At 36.4% G+C, this 16,762-nt stretch overlaps 1 protein-coding gene across 1 annotated transcript in view; it reads left to right on the top strand.

Moving 5' to 3' along the window:
* Positions 1-16,762, top strand: part of CDH12 (cadherin 12, type 2 (N-cadherin 2)) — an 868,078-nt gene that overhangs the window by 809,261 nt on the left and 42,055 nt on the right. The window contains exon 8 of the mRNA XM_006876219.1: positions 3,505-3,641. Coding sequence (XP_006876281.1) covers positions 3,505-3,641 — 137 coding nt within the window. The remainder of the gene's footprint in view (positions 1-3,504; positions 3,642-16,762) is intronic.

The following is a 16,762-nucleotide window of genomic DNA, read 5'->3' as shown; positions in this document are numbered from 1 at the left end:
AAATAAATAAATAAATAAACAACTCATGCAGGGATCTATAATTGGTTAAGCAACGAAGGGGCACATTCTGAAAGCAAGTCCCCTGACCACCAGCACACAGCCCTTCTCTTGCCATGACTTTAGGGTCTTCAGCTGCTCAATCTCTCAGGCCATCACCTCTGCTGCCACCTCCCATATTACTGCTTCTCTGGTTAGGGTCTCACATTCATCTCATGCTCTTCTCTTCAAGATAGATCTTGAAATGTTCTTTTTTTGAAGATGATAATGTGATGCCATTCCTCTTCAATGTAGCATTCCATGTGGTTGTCTGATTCAAAAATACCAATTTCATTTATTTTCTTATCACTAATGCCTAAGAAAATGATATATATGTGCCTTTTTTTCCATTTTGGATAACTTCCAGTTTTCCTAGGTTCATACTTCATACATTACATGTTTTATTATTAATGGATGTGTACATTAATGTGTTTCTCCTCATTTTGAGTTGTTACCCATCAGCAAATGAAGGTACCAGAATCTTTACTCCATTCACATCATTACTGTCAACTGTTATTTTAAGGACGCATCTCTTCCCCAATGTATTTTTAGTGCTTTCTGACTGGACAGGCTCATTTTCCGGCACTATATCTAACACTATCCAGGTGTTCTTTATTATGTTTCAATATCAATATTCTGATGCTGACAGTGTTTCACTGCTGTTCATAATGTTTTTAATGAGTAAATATTCAGAAGTAGTCTCACTCTCTTTCCTAGTGTGTCAGACTGGAAGCTCAATTGAAACCTGTTCACCATTGGTGACCCTGCTGGTACTAAAAATACTGGTGGTATAGCCCTCAGAATCTTAACAATTCACATGCCACCATAGGTGACAGATGAGTGGTGGAACTACTACCTACTACTACCTTTTATCTATAACCTGAGTTTGGGTATGCCGCTGTGGGTTAATGCACCAGACTGCAAAGCTGTTTGAACTGCAAGGTTAGTGGTTCAAGCTCGCCAGTTGCATCTTGGTAATCCTATACAGGGTTGCTATGGGTTGGATCTGACTCAATGGAACTTTACAACAACAATAACAATCACTTAAAGGATCTAATCTTATCTCCTTCATCCAAATTACTTACTGTACTTGTTTTTACTGTGCCTATGAGATATTTTTCATTCCTAACAATTTATAGTTTCTCACATATACTTACTAGGTGTTTTAAAACTGTCCCAATTACTTCTCTTTCACTCCTTCCTTTCACATCCTGGTACTAGATAGCTCCTATAGACCCTGCATATGTCAACCAAAGTTGACATCATCCTTCTACATGTTGCGGTTGTTGTTGTTAAATTCCATTGAGTTAGTTCCAATTCTTAGTGAACTTGTATAGGGTTTCCAAGTACTGGTTGGGGAGTTTAAACTCCCAACCTTGCTCTACAAACTGAACTTGCAGTCCAGTGCTCATCCCATAGTACCATACATGGACTCCTTACCCTTCTACTAGTTAGTTCCTATAAAGCCTATCTATATATGCCAATCAAGCATCATTTGATGTTAGGTTTACCTTAACCATTAAGTATTAGCTAGGTGATTCTTTCTTTAGCTCCTGAAGTTTTTGGCATCTGTTAGCTGACTTTGAAATCTTCTGTTTTTATAGATTTCTCCAGCTGTAGTTTTCAATAACAGGAATCACACTTCACTTAATTGTATATGTCTCAGTCCTAGTACTATGTTGAGTGCATGGTGTGCAATGAACAAATGTTTAGTCAATAGAACAGTTGAACCTAGTCAGTCTACATCAGCAATTCTTGCAAAAATACTATAGTCAATAAGGAGGTATAGTTGAAATTTCCTCTTTAAATTAAGCATGCACCCAGGGGAATAAAGGTACCAGAGAAGTGTGAAAGGATGCATTCTTATTTAGAAAATAAGAATATTCAAAAGGGAAAAACTTAACTTAGTTATAAATTTTTAGATCATTCAATTGGGGCAGGATACTACTTTCAAATCGTAAGAATCAGTGCATTGCCATCCCTCCAATCAGCAGTAGAGATATCATCAAAAAGCAGATTCACAGCACAGTTTGCATTCTAGTACTATAAAACTAAGATCTCTCGTTCAGGAAGCTGTTGCTATCAAATATTTACCAAGTTAAAAAGTACATATCTCATCTTTATAGGTAAGTTAGTTTTGATCTAGCACCAAAATGCTAGATCAAATTAGTTATGTTCTAGCATGCAAACTGTTTCAGTATAAAATAAGTAACTTGTCTACATAATAAATTGCTATCTTGAGATACATATTCCTTCACTGTATTTTCATGATGAACAAGCTGGTCACTTGCTTTGACTTGGGTATTTGGATGCCATACACTTTTAGCAACTGTTTGTAATGCTTTGCCTTTGCCCCTCAGACTAGATTAATAGTGATAAATTGTGCATTGTACTGTATATTTCACAAATCCCTTTCACATAAAATGTTTAATTTAATATTGATAAGACTAGCTGATAATTATAGAAAGCATTAACAACCCAGTTCAAATAACAGCTCTAAAATTTTCTAGCTATGAGAATTTGGACCAATTATTTAATGTCTCTATGTACCAATGATAATTTAAATAAATGAACCATTAATTTCCTTTGAGAAATTTATTAAGCTAATTTTCAGAACTTTCCTGGAGATATATTAACTCAATAAGTATTTAGAACAATATGTCACAATTGGCATGCTTTCAAAATATCATGTGTTAATATTCTGAAGTATGTATTTTTGAAAATCAATTTTAGCTGTTTTACTTCTTCTGCCTACCTTACTTAAAGATTTATGTAAGTGGAATTTCTCTTTTGCTTTCAATTTCCACAGATTCTCTAGTTCAGTATTATCAAATGTGTTGACTAATAAAGAAGATAAAATTACATTATTTGCATTAGCTCTGGTCAATTGTTTTTTTAAACAAAGTTTTTCCAATTTGTTCATAATAAAGCAACAGTACAACAGTGGTCCTTTTATATGTGTTTAAGGGGAAATGTTTCTGTACAATCACCAGATTGACCTTCAAAAATGCCCCTTCATTTCCTTAATATGATCTTTCTATCCCTAGAAATGTACAGATTCCACTCTGTTCTGGCTTAAGCAGCTTCCAGAAGTCTCAAATCCTAACTCCCATCAGTTCTTCCTACAGCCTCCTTTAAGGAATCTTTTGCTGCTTGGGAATGTTTTAACATTCAGCAGGTTAAGGAAACCCATGGTCAGCTTTAGAATTTTAGTCTCTGCAGAGCTTTCAAGGTGTCAAGACCCTAAAATAATATGAACAGCAGGAGTACTAAATCTTTCATTATTTCCAGTTTCCCCTTGAGCATACTGACTTTGCAATAAAGAAGCTGTCATTTACACTCTGCTTTATTGCAAGGTAGGTAATAGCTACAGGGAGAAAAAATAAGGAACTGTGTCAAGTGAGGCTGACTGCCATTCTGATTAATGTGTAATCATTGCACATTTGCATCTACTCTTTTCATATACAGGTACTTCATAGATTGGAAGAGTGATGGGGACAGCTACTTTACAATAGATGGAACTGACGGAACTATTGCCACTAATGAATTACTAGACAGAGAAAGCACTGCGCAGTATAATTTCTCCATAATTGCAAGTAAAGTTAGTAAGTATGCCATGGATGAAATCAATGTTATACTGTAGTTCTTTGGATTTAACACTCTAAACGAGTCCCTGCTGAGGTGTTTTTCATTTTTAGACTGACAGCTGAGTCGTCTCCTGGGGAAACTCAGAAACCTGTTCCTTTTCCTTATAGTATAAGTCTAGAGAAATTGTGATAGCTGCCAATGAGCTCTGTTTGCAGGATTACATGAATATCTAGAAGTGCATTTCATTGTGTGACCTCATTTCTTTCTATCCTGTAACCTTAAAATTCCACTGGAATCAAAATTCAGTCACCCATAGAAACTTTGCATATATTATTGAAAGTATCATGGGCCAGTCAGAATGAACTCATGTCCATAAAAAAATCACCCATTATAAAATGTTACCTTTTACTTTTTTCACTAGAATTTATTTTTAAATGATATTTTATTGTGTTTGTGGGGAACGTTTCCACAGTAAATTAGACTCCGATTTCAACAATTTCTGATATATATATATACGCACACACACACTGGAGGGCCATAGTGTCTTTGACTGTGTTCTCTATAGAAACAAAACCAGTAAAAGTTATAGATCTATACATAAAGAGAGGTGTATGTCAAGGAAATGACTCACTCAGTTGTAGAACTGGAAAAGTCCCAAGTCTGTTGGTCAGATATCAGTCTGAAAGCTTCTGAATCATCTTCTGCAGGGCTGATGAACCAAGATAGGCAGATTAGTTGGTAAGCAGGCAGATAGGCAGATCCAGCAGGTAAGAAGGTAGGCATTGAACAGCTCACAAAGGCATGTCAGGTATTAGGAAATGTATTAGTTTGTTCAAGCAATGAAACAAGATCTGGAACAGCAACTACAATTGGAGTCAACACCTGACTAAATTAATAATAATCTACTGTCATCCTCCAAGATCCATCAGTTTTTTAGCACAGAACAGATAGGTAAGTTAAATAAGGATATGATGGGAGTCATCACCCTGCATCCTACAAATCCCTGATGCTACATTCATCTCTGCAATCCTTCATGAATGTGGTATTGTGTTTGGTTTGCTATTTTCCTAGGTAAAAGCAGTTTAAATTATTCCAATTGACTTTTTGGTATCATAATAAAAGCCTTTATTCCACATTTCAGGGATTCAATGTGGTGTTTCTTTCAGTTGCTGAGTATGTCTATTCTGATTATCCATTCTGGAACTTTGGAAATCACTACAGGATGAATTAGGGGACACACTGTGAGACAGACCTTAGATAAGACTCCATTAATAACTTGACCTCTGTACTCCCCACTCTGACTGGTGGGCCACAGTGATACTTTGGGTCTCTTGAAATTAGTGTTAATTCAGAACCAGTGTCTATTAATCACTGAAAACACTGATTATTTCCATTTCCCCAATGAACAGTCACTCTTGTAAAAAGATGAACAGTATAAAATTTTAGTGGAATAATTGGGTTCTACCTCAAAGTAACACAGTCTCTCTTTAATTCAAGAGAGTCTGTAAACTGGTTCCGATATAGGAAGTGACTGAGAGGCCATGACACTGTATTCTGGCAATTCAAGTTAGGCTATCATTCACCTGACCTGGATTTCTTCTGCTTACACAGATCAAATAAATATTTAGTAGGTTTCCCATATATTTCCCTCCTAGGGACACCCTGAGTCTCACTTGTCACCAATACTTGATATATAAATGGTGATATTTTTCATAATATACCTCATACCATGGATTAGCAGAACCCTCTTAGATATCAGTGCCATTAAAACTAGACAGACACAAAAGCCAATTTTAAAAGCTTATCCTTACAATTTTGTTTTTCTAGAACCACACTTAGTACCAAATACTTTACACTGGGTTCTTTAGAGAAGCAAAGGTAGTGAGGCGTTTATTTTTATATGTGAAGAGAGATTTGTATTAAGGAAATGCCTTACTCAGTTGTACAGGTGGGCTGACTCATGTAGATGTAGGGCTGAAAAACTAAGGGTGGAAAGTCAGATGGCAGGCAGGCAGACAGGTCTGACAGGTTAGAAGGCAGACTCTGAAGAATTGATGTGTTTGAGTTATGGTCTTGGAGAAGACTATTGCAAGTGTCATGGACTGCCAAAAGAATAAACAGATCCATGTTGGAATAAGTGCAGCCAGAGTTCTCCTTGGAGGCAGAGTGGCCGAACTTTGTCTCTCACACCTCAGACATATTATCAGGAGGGACCAGTCACTAGAGCAGTGGAGAAAGTGAACTGGAGAAAAAAGAGTAAGTGTTAATTCTTTGGTACAGAGGGTTGGTATGAGTCAGTACGGACTATATGGCACCTAACAACAACAACAGAGCAGGCCACTGACTCAAGTCCAAAGAATCAGAAATTAGAGGCTGAGCCACATGTAATATCCAACAGAGAGCAAGCAAGCTTTGTCTGAATGTCTAACATATTGGAAGCAGACTGCACCCTCAAGGATGCTTCCCTTCAATTGACTGGCTGCTCATAGCATACCACATCATAAAGTGGACTATATTATATTAGCTTTCATCATGGGGAATAACATCTCAACTGTCAAACCACTGAGAATACTGGCTCAGTTATGTTGAGGCAAAACCTTAACTATCACATACACTCATCATTACTATTCTTTATTTGGTATGCTAAGTGTTACTTCCTTAAACAATGACAACGTGGATTAGCTTTGGTTCAAGGTTTAATGGATATTTCAAGGTAATAGTTTCAAGTAGTACTCAATTCCAACCTGGTTCAGTGAGGCTAGACTTTTTAAAAAATTGAGTTCTGTTTCATTTTGTCCCATTCTGTCATGATCTATCTATTGTGATCCTGACATTAGGATGCATTTTCAAAGTAAATATCATTGAGGAATAATGAGTTATTTTAAAGTGCTTTTTCCAAGGGTTTGCTCAAATTCAAAAGGATTGCTAGGAATTATGCCTTGTGTTGGCTTCTGCTTAGTTCAGAAGATCTTTTATTCTAATCAGAATTCTTAGCTGTTGCTTGATAACCAAAGATATTATCATAACTTTCTAAAATAATGCATCAGGGTGGAGGAGGGGGTGGCATTTAGCTCGGGACATAGTTGTTTTTAAAAGAAGTGTAGCTTGCTAGGCTTCTGTTTATGGTCTTTTGAAAGGTTTGGGGAAATCCCTTTTGAATATCTTTCATTCCGTTTCTTTGTTATTTCTTTGTGTGCATCTGGTGCAAATTCATAAACATTTGGCAGCTAATCTTACCTTTCAATGCAGAAAAGAGCTAGCTGTGAACATTTCTGTTGAGAGTTTTTGAACAGTCTCAACTCAGTAGGGTGTAAATATGAAACAGGTTTGTTTATCTTCAACAATTACTTCCAAACAGGAATAGTCAGACATCTTTTTAGTCAGTCCTCAATGACATTTTAAAATGGTTTCTTGATTTTCAGATCATTATGACTAAGTTACTTTAACATAAAGGAGGAGTGTTGGTGTGGTGCTATAGGATAAGCACAGAACTGCTTACCACAAGGTCAGTGGTTCAAATCCACCAGTCAATCCTCAGAAACCCTATATAGGGTCGTTAAGAATCAAAACTAACTTTATAGCACTTAACTCCATTAAGGATCATGTAGCATCCATCTTGTTCATTGAAACACTTGCCTTTAGGGCTCTGATCCAAGAGTGCCATGCCAGGAGACCCACATATAGAAACTCAGGTTGACAGTCCCTTGAGCTCACTCTTACAACCATCCTTGCCTGTGTAGCGGATATGTGAGAGAAATTATCTTGGAACCTCTTATTTTGTTGTTAGGTTCCATTGAGTCAGTTCCAACTCATGAAGACCTTGTATAAGGCTTTCAAAGAGCAGCTGGTAGGTTTAAACTACTGACCTATAATACCACACCAGAAGACCACTGGAACCTCTAGTAGAACTCCATTTAGTGCACTCCTCAAAGAATCTTTCATTAATGCCAGTTGTATTACAACCCCATAAAACTCGTCTGCATGATTATTCACAAAATCATTAGATATACCAAAAGAGTCATTATTTTAAGCTACTACATTTTATTATCATTTATTACATGGCAAAAAAATCACTGTAACCAATGAAAATTACTAAATGACAACATAAACTGGAACTGTCTCAATGAACGGACTGGAAAAAATGCTGGAGGTCTCTGTATCTGAAACAATTCTGCCCCCTATACACAGAAACACACACATATCTTAACAGTGGATTCTCCAGTATATTGAATTGGAAAGGTGGAAAGAAAATAAAAATGCATAAATCTCTCTTATCATACTGCATATAATGTTTCATTGATCACCACTATTTCTACTATTAAAATAGACTGGCAGGAAATATAAAAGTCCAGATGCTAACTCTTTTCTTCTTTGAATGTATACATTCTGTGTCATCCTCGCTTTTAAGTAGTACTCTGACTGTACTACTTTCATGATAGATTTATTAGACATTCAGGCAGCCCATGATACATTTAACAATCTTAACCTATAGCATAATGCAAAGACATCAATTCTTTTTTGGTCTTCCCTATTCATCGTCCAGCCTTTTGTCCATATGTTGTTGTTATTGAGTGTTGTTGAGTTGATTCCGACCCATAGTGACCCTGTATAGGGTTTCTAAGGAGCAGCTAGTGAGTTTGAACCGCCAACCTTGCAGTTCAAATGGCTTTGCACTCTGGCGCATTAACACACAGTGCGACACCAGGACTCCATGTGAGGCAAATGAAAATACAAGGGCGTGGGTCAAATCTCAAACCAAACCCATTACATAGAGGTGATTATGTTGATATTCTGTAAGGTTTCCAGGACAGGAAATCTTTTTGAGAACAGTGTCATGTTTGTCTTCCATGGACAGTTAATAAGTTGAACTATAGACTGAATAATGCCCACATTAGTTCCTGGTGTCCTTTGCTTAGAAGGCAGCCTTTTTGGGTGAGTGAATAATATATTTTTTTCATTATCAAAACCTTTCTACTGTGTTTACTTGTCCCTGATGAAATTACCTGTACTGTGCTAAACTGATTCATTTGATGACAACTTTTTTTATGGTGCCATCACCTTTCAAATCTTTCTTCCTTGTTACTTCTAATCAGGAGAAAAAAATCATCAAAATGGCTGTTTAATCCTACATATTATCATGAGAACATAGTACCTGTCTCCCTTAACTAGAGAAATCCCCCCACTAAATGCCAGTTGTTTTTCTAAGACTCCATTTTTTATTGTTTTATTGGGGGAAAGGGCAAATTTCTTACTTCTCACACCTGTTACATATGCATATGTAATCTATCATTCTCTTCAAGCTAATTTTAAAATAATGTCTTCAGTCAGAATTGTTAGTATAATGTAATAATAGTTTTCTAATATCTTTGGTAAGAAGAGTGAAAATAATTATCAGAATTATGGGGTTTAATAAAGAGTAAGATATTCAATGAGATAGTTTGACGCAGTGACTATAATAAATAGTAAGCTCGAGCAACAGTTTGTATAACACCAGTTGTAAGGATGGCACCGGACCAAGCAGTGTTTCCTTCTGTTGTGCATAGGGTTGTACCCAGTCAGAGCCAACGTGATGGCACTAACAACAAGAACTCAGTCAATCGTGTTATATTTACTCCTCTGGCTTGGATATAATAAGCCAATGACAACTAATCACTGGTAGTTGTTAAATGCCATCATTGGTAGGCTCTCAAAAATTCCACAATGAAAGAGTATTTTGTAGAAAGTTGTCTAATTGAATCTAAATCTTCTGATGAATATGCACACAAACCAGTTCCATATTTCTTTGAAGTCCATACCTGTAGATTCCAGCCCCTTAAATTGAAATGAATGCCTGCAGATAGTCTTGTAGATTGGGCTTTGAAGTTATGGTCTCTTTCTCTCAGTGAGTTGCTATGTCTGTGTCAGTAAAAACATCTGCATTTAATATGAAGAGATTTCATTCATAAGAAAGCTACTTCAATAGGGAGAACGCTCTTACAGTAGAAACCTTCAAGTGTATCAAATCCAAATAGAAAAATAATTTTATTTTATAGAAAGTGTATTTAGAAGTGCTGTGGTCCTGTGGTGTTCTGGGATAATGCACTGAACTGCAAAGTCAGTTTGAACCACAAGTTGGCTGTTCAAGTTCACCAGCCACTTGTCGGAAACTTTCTATACAGGGTCGCTATCATTTGGAACCGATTTGAAGGTCGTTAGCAACAACAACAATGACAATGCAGAAGCAAGGAGGGGCAGGCAGTTAGGCAAAGGGAAGTGAAAGACCCTGGACTCTGAAAAAGAAAATGTGACTCACTGTGATCAGCTTATTAGCTGATAAAGAGGGATACTCACCATTGAGTGCTTGCTCAGCCTTGGGGACAAGGAGAGTTCACCATCTATAGGGAGGAGAAAAAACTTATTTTAAAGTGGTCAAAATAAAGCAGTGGGAAGCAATGGAACATTATAATCATTTCCTTGCCATTAAAGCCAGCACCAAGGTACGAAGTTGCTCATAAGAGCAAGGTTCAGAGGCTCCAATCACAGCTGCAAGAAGATGGAAGGGTAACATGTACCTTTACAATAAAAGCCAGTGTTGTTGATTCTTGGAAGTTCAGGATTTTTAAATTTAGGGAAAACTGTGTTGACTATCAATATAACTGGTGCACATGCTAACTATCACTGCAAGTCATTGTACTTTTTACATAGATACAAATCTGGCAACTCTTGGTGCAGTGAGTTAGGCACTGGGCTACTAAATCCAGGTTGGCAGTTCAAGCTCACCAGCAACTCAACAGGAAGATGAGACTGTTTACTCCTGTGAAGATTTGTTATAATGTCAGAAACCCTGTGTAGGGTCATTATGGGTTGAATCAGACTAAGTGACAGTTGGTTTTGTTTTGTTTTGGTGTGATGTACAGATTTTAATAAGGTGTATTGGCTCTACCAGAGATATAGGCACAACTGCAATTGAAACATAAAAAAATCCAAATGTATGCACAATCTAAGAATGATATCAAAAGCTTATTCCCAAAAGATCTATTCCCATATATACATTCTAGAGTCATGGTTTCACACTGTAGTAAAACACTAGATTGCTAACTGCAAGGCCATTGGTTCAAACCCACCAATTGCACCTTGGTCCCATATAAAGTGCCAGTATGAGTTGGAACTAACCCAACAGCACAAAACAACACGTTCTGAAGATCACTGTGTGGACCTCAGAGACCTCAAAGTATTATAGTTGAGAAAATGCTATTTATCAATATGACTTCCATCTCATAAAACAATAAAAAGGCAAGCAGATAACATGGTAATTAAAAAACTTTGCACTAAGAATAGCTTTTGTGGGCTTTTATTTTGTTTGTATGCTGAGAGTTTAAAAGTAAACTTTATTTAATTCTAACACCTAAGATTGTCTTCATTGATCAAACTAGTCAGTTGAGCCGAGAACTATCATCATACTGAATGAATGTGAAATAAATAGCTTACACTTGCCCTGCCAAGAAGAACAAAACTATGTAAGTATACCTTATTGCAGATTGAACTAGCATATGTTTTGTCCCTGACCTTTCTATAAAAACTCTCAGGCGAAATGAAATGGTACAATGATTGAACAACTTCCAATTAATTAAAAAGCAGTCATTAATCAGTGTTGCTATAGTTAAAGGTCCAAATAATTTCATTAGACTCTTAATAATTCTATTTTGCATTACTGCTTTGCCATTTATATGATATTAACCTTGAGAATATTAAAAAAAGACTGACTCTCCAAAAATCTACTTCATTCAAATTATCACAAACTTTCAACAAGCAGATGTTTATAAATGTTTTAATTTTCTGTATGTGTCACTATAATAAATGTCATTAACTAAAGATAACAAAACAGTAACAAATAGTTACATTAACTCCTTGAAACATTTGAGATCATTATACAATAAATGGATGGTACATGATACAATTCTTTTCTTGTTTATTTTAGTTTTCTAGTTGCCCTTGGTTACTTTGGTTATATTTATTATGGATTAAACTACTTATTAGCAAATGCTGTATTTGAGTAGGTGTTTTAATTAAGCATACAATTATGAATTAGATTATATTTTTAAATAAATAACATTATTTATTGTGATGTAAATATGCACAAAATTAATCAATTCAGCAATTTCTGCACGTATAATTCAATCATATGGGTTACATTTTTTTAGTTAGGTTCTCACTACAGCTATAATTTTCCAAAATATTGTGCTACTGTTTACATAAATTCAGCCCTCTTTGTAAAAGCTCCTCTTTTCTCCCTTCTCACCACCTATCGTAACAGTTTTTATTTCTACATATTTTCTAATGTCATGTAAGTGAGATCATACAGTCTTTGCTTAATGTTATGATTCATGTAGAATTATTTGAAGGTTTAATTTAATTGCTGTTTTTGTTGTTAAATGCTGTCAAGTCAGCTCCAACATATAATAACCCTGTATAGGGTTTCTGAGGATCAGCTGGTGCATTCGAACCACCAACCTTGTGATTATAATCCATTGCTGATCCTACAATGCCATACTAAGACTTCATAAATTAAGTGATACCATTTTTATATGGACAGAATGCCAAACTCTGAGTTTATCCCTTACAATGCTAACTGACTCTAAATCCCATGGTAGGGCTAAGTATGATAGATGTCTGTTATGAAGGAACTCGCAGTTCAGGTCTAACTAGAAATTGACCGAAGTACTGAAGTGTATTTACTTCTAATTATGCAAAGTATGTTGAATTCCAGGGACTACAAATTTAAGTATACTTTCATATATACTCCTGGGAGACTTTGGAAGAGGTCATGTTTCTTAAAAAACAGTGTTGCCATTCAATGATGCAGACATAAAATGGAAAGAAATATATATTTTTAGCTGGATTTCCAGAATTTTTCCCTCTGCCTTAGTGCTAAATAGTGAGCCATGAAATTGTATTCTCATAAAACAGGAAAAGAGAATATTTAACTTTTCAAAATCCTAATAAATAATAGCAGAATAAATTTAAATTATTTGACTAGCTTTTTATATATTAAACTATTTAATTCTCTCAGTAATCCTGCAGATTAAGTGTATTTGTCTACATAATAGATATCGATATGTGAGGGTGGAGAGGTGTGTCTTTTTCTAGGAAAGTGTCAGACAATAAATGATCACCAACTTTGGAGTCAAGTCCAGAACTCTCACACTCCAAATCACAGTCTGTGGCTTTGTTCCTAAGAGTTAGACAAGGACATGTCCACTTCCATGCTCTTCAACTGGTCAGGCTACAATCAAATTATCAGCAAGGTTTTCAGACACCTAAAAGTTCAACTATGGAAGATTTGATCCTACATTCACTTACTGGTTGTTGGCAGGATTCAGTTCCTTGTGGGCTGTTGGATTAAGGGTGGCAGTGTTGTTCTAAGGCTATCTTCAGTTCTTTATCACATGAGCATCCCGATAGGGTAGTTTTCACCATGGCAACAGTTTTTAACAAGATGAGGGAATCAATGTGCCAGCAAAATGCAAGTCAGAGTATTTTATAACCTACTCTTGCAAATGATACTTCATCTCTTTTGGTACATTTTTAAAAAATTTAACGGCATATAACTATGTCAAGAAAACAGTAAAAACAAATAATTATCATAAGACAGTAGGAATACAGGGAAGTCATTAAGAAAGTTGAAAGATCATTGTTATTAAATATATAGGGTTTCTGAAGAGTGGCTGATGAGTTCGATCCACTGAGATTCAAACGTCAAAACAGTTCAAACAAATATTGCGGTTGTGTGCTTATTAGAGACAACAGTACCTGTCAAACTTTTGTTTACATGCTGTCAAGTCGGTTCTGACTCATAGCTACCCTAAGCCCAACTGAACGAAACAATAACTAGTCCTGCTACATCATCACAATGATTGTTACTTAAGCCATTTGCTTCTGTCACTATATAAATCCATCTCGTTGGGGATTTCCTCTTGTTCACTGTCCATGCTGTTTGTTGTTGCTCGGTGTTGTCAGGTTGGTTCCAACTCATAGCTGTCCTATGCACAACAGAATGAAACATTGCCCAGGCCTGTGACAGCCACACAATCATTGTCATGATTGAGTTCAAATGTGCTGACACTGCCAATCCATCCCACTTTACCAAGTATAATGCCTCAGTCCAGGTGCTGGTCCCTCCTGACAATATGTTTGAAGGATGAGAGAGAGTCTCACAATCCTAACTTCTTCAGTGCACTCTAGTTGTACTCCTTCAACACAGATATGTTTGTTGTTCTGTCAGTCCATTTTACTATTAAGATATTTCTTCAACACCATAACTCAAGTGTACCAATACTTCTATAGTATTCCTTAATCACTGTCAAACTGCCATATTCATATAGATTATTGAAAACTAAGGTCAGATGCACCTTAGTCTTCAAACTGAGATCTTTGCTCTTAACACTTTAAACAGGTCTTGTACAGCAGTTTTGTCTAATGCAATATGTCTTTTGATTTCTTGACTGCTACTTCATGAGTATAGATTGTGGATCCTAGCAGAATTATGTCTTTGACAACTTCAATCTTTTCTCCATTTATCCTGATGTTATTTGTTGCTCCAGTGGTGAGAATTTTAGTTTTCCTTATGCTGAAGTGCAACTCATATTGAAGGCTGTGGTCTTTGATCCTCATCAATATTTTTCAAGTGCTCATTACTTCTGGCAAGCAAGGTTGTATCATCTGCATAACATAAGTTGTTAATGAGTTTTCCTCAAACCATGATGCTACAGTCTTCTTCATGTAATCCAACTTTTCGATTTATTTGATCAGCATAAAAACTGAAGTATGGTAAAAGAGTACAAACCGGGCACACAACTTTCCTGATTTCAAACCATTCACAGTTCCTTTGTATGGCCGGAATGACTGTCTCTTGATGTAAATACAGGTTCCTTATGAGCACAATAAATGTTCTGGAATGTCCCTTCTTTGAAATGTTATTCATAACTTGTAATGATTCACCAGAAGAAAGCCATTGAAAAATCAATAAAGCCCACACAAATACCTTTCAGATAATCTCTACTTTCAGCCAAGATCCATCTTTTGTCAACAATGATATTCCTCTTTCCACAGCTTCCTCTGAATCTAGCTTGAACATCTGGCTGTTCCTTCTCAGAGAACTTTTGCAGCCATTATTAAATTATCTTTAGGAAATTTTACTTCATTTAATATAAATGATATGGTCTGATGATTTCCACATTTGGTTAGGACAACTTTCTTTAGAATAAGTACAAATATGGATCTCTTCCTATTGTTTGTCCAGGTAGTTGTCTTCCAAATTTCTTGGCATAGATGAGTGAGTGCCACAGTACAGCATCAATTTTTTGAGAGATTTGAATTTATGAGTGTGAGTCAAAAATTATCCACATTGCACTTATATTGGAACACCTACCCTCATCTATGGCTGATGACAACACTGAGCATGCTCATGAAATGATCCTGTCGTATAGAAATGACAGTGAATTATGTGGCAAATAATTTACAAATCAGCCAGGATTCTGCCTATGAGATAATCCATGACAGACTTGGGTTTGAATAGTTGTGAGAGATTGGTACTGAAACAGCCCATGGAAGGGCAATATGAATGAGGTGACATCAGGATTGGAATAAGGCTCATTCATAATTAGAGATATACAGATAACAAAGGACTTGAAACAGTTACTGATGAAGATGAAATACAAAATAAAAGTTCTCAAGTTGGATGAATAAGCAACACTTTAAAATGGAGAAAAGTATGAAGATTTCAAGGTTATATTTCATATGAATCCATAATCAATGCCAATAGTAGCAACAGATGAGATATCAAATGATATTGTACTGGACAAATTTGCTTTAAAAACTTGAAACGAAGAAAGTTACTTTGATGATTTAGATCCTGGTGTGGCACTGTGTGTTAATGTGCTGGACTGCAAAGTCAGTTTGAACCACAAGGCCGGTGGTTCAAATTCACCAACCACTCCTCGGAAACCATATACAATGGTGCTATGCATTGGAACCGATTTGGTGGGACTTAATGACAACAACAATAAGTCAGTCCAGTCCTGGTGTGGCACTGTGGGTTAATGTGCTGACTGAAAAGCCATTTGAACTACAAGGTTGGCAGTTCAAACTCACCAGCTTCTCCTCAGAATCCCTATACAGGGTCACTATGGATGGGTTGGAACAAATTTGACAGCACTTAACAACAACAAAGCCAATCCAAGGTGTTTACAATTGTCACATGTGCATATTAAAGATGAACAATGAATAAGGAAGACTAGAGAATTCTGCTACTCATTTGTCATTTTGCCTTACGATGGTGACTTGCATGTTGCAGTGATTCTAAAAGATATGCCACCAGTATTTAAAATACCAGCAAAGTCACCCATGGAGCACAGGTTTCAGGGCAGTTACCTAAGACAGACAAGGGAAAAAGGAAGGAAGACTATTACTAAAGGTTAGTTACTTAAAACTTTATAAATAGCAGTGGGATATTATCAGACATATGATGGAAAATAAAAACATTATGAATAGCACCAGAACATTGTCAGATAAAGTGCTAGAAGATGAGCCCCTCAGGATGGAAGGCACTCAAAATATGACTGGGGTGGAACTGCTGCCTCAAAGTAGAGTTGACCATGATAATGCAAATGGGGTAAAAATTTTGGGACCATAATTTGATGATAGAGTGTAACTCAAAATTAGGAGAAACAGCTGCAAACACCAATTAATAACAGAAACATGAAATTTATGATGTATCAATTTAGGAAAACTGGAAGTTGTCAAAAATGAAATGTAATACATAAAGATAGATATCCTACTCATTGTTGTTGTTGTTAGGTGCCATCGAGTCGGAACCGACTCATAGCGAACCCATGCACAGCAGAATGAAACGATGTCTGATCCCGGGCCAACCTCACTACCACTGCCACACTTGAGTCCATCAATGCTGCCACCTGGTCAATCCATCTTGTTGGGGGTCTTCCTCTTTTTCTCTGACCCTCCACCTTACCAAACATGATATCCTTCTCCAGCAACTGTTCCCTCCTGACAAAATTTCCAAAGTATGAGAGACAAAGTTTGGCCTCTAAGGAGAACTTTGGTTGCACGTCTTCCAAAACAGATCTATTGGTTCTTTTGGCAG

Source organism: Chrysochloris asiatica, unplaced genomic scaffold, assembly GCF_000296735.1.
Source record: "Chrysochloris asiatica unplaced genomic scaffold, ChrAsi1.0 scaffold00366, whole genome shotgun sequence".
NCBI lineage: Eukaryota > Metazoa > Chordata > Mammalia > Afrosoricida > Chrysochloridae > Chrysochloris > Chrysochloris asiatica.
This window is presented reverse-complemented; position numbering and strand designations above follow the sequence as displayed.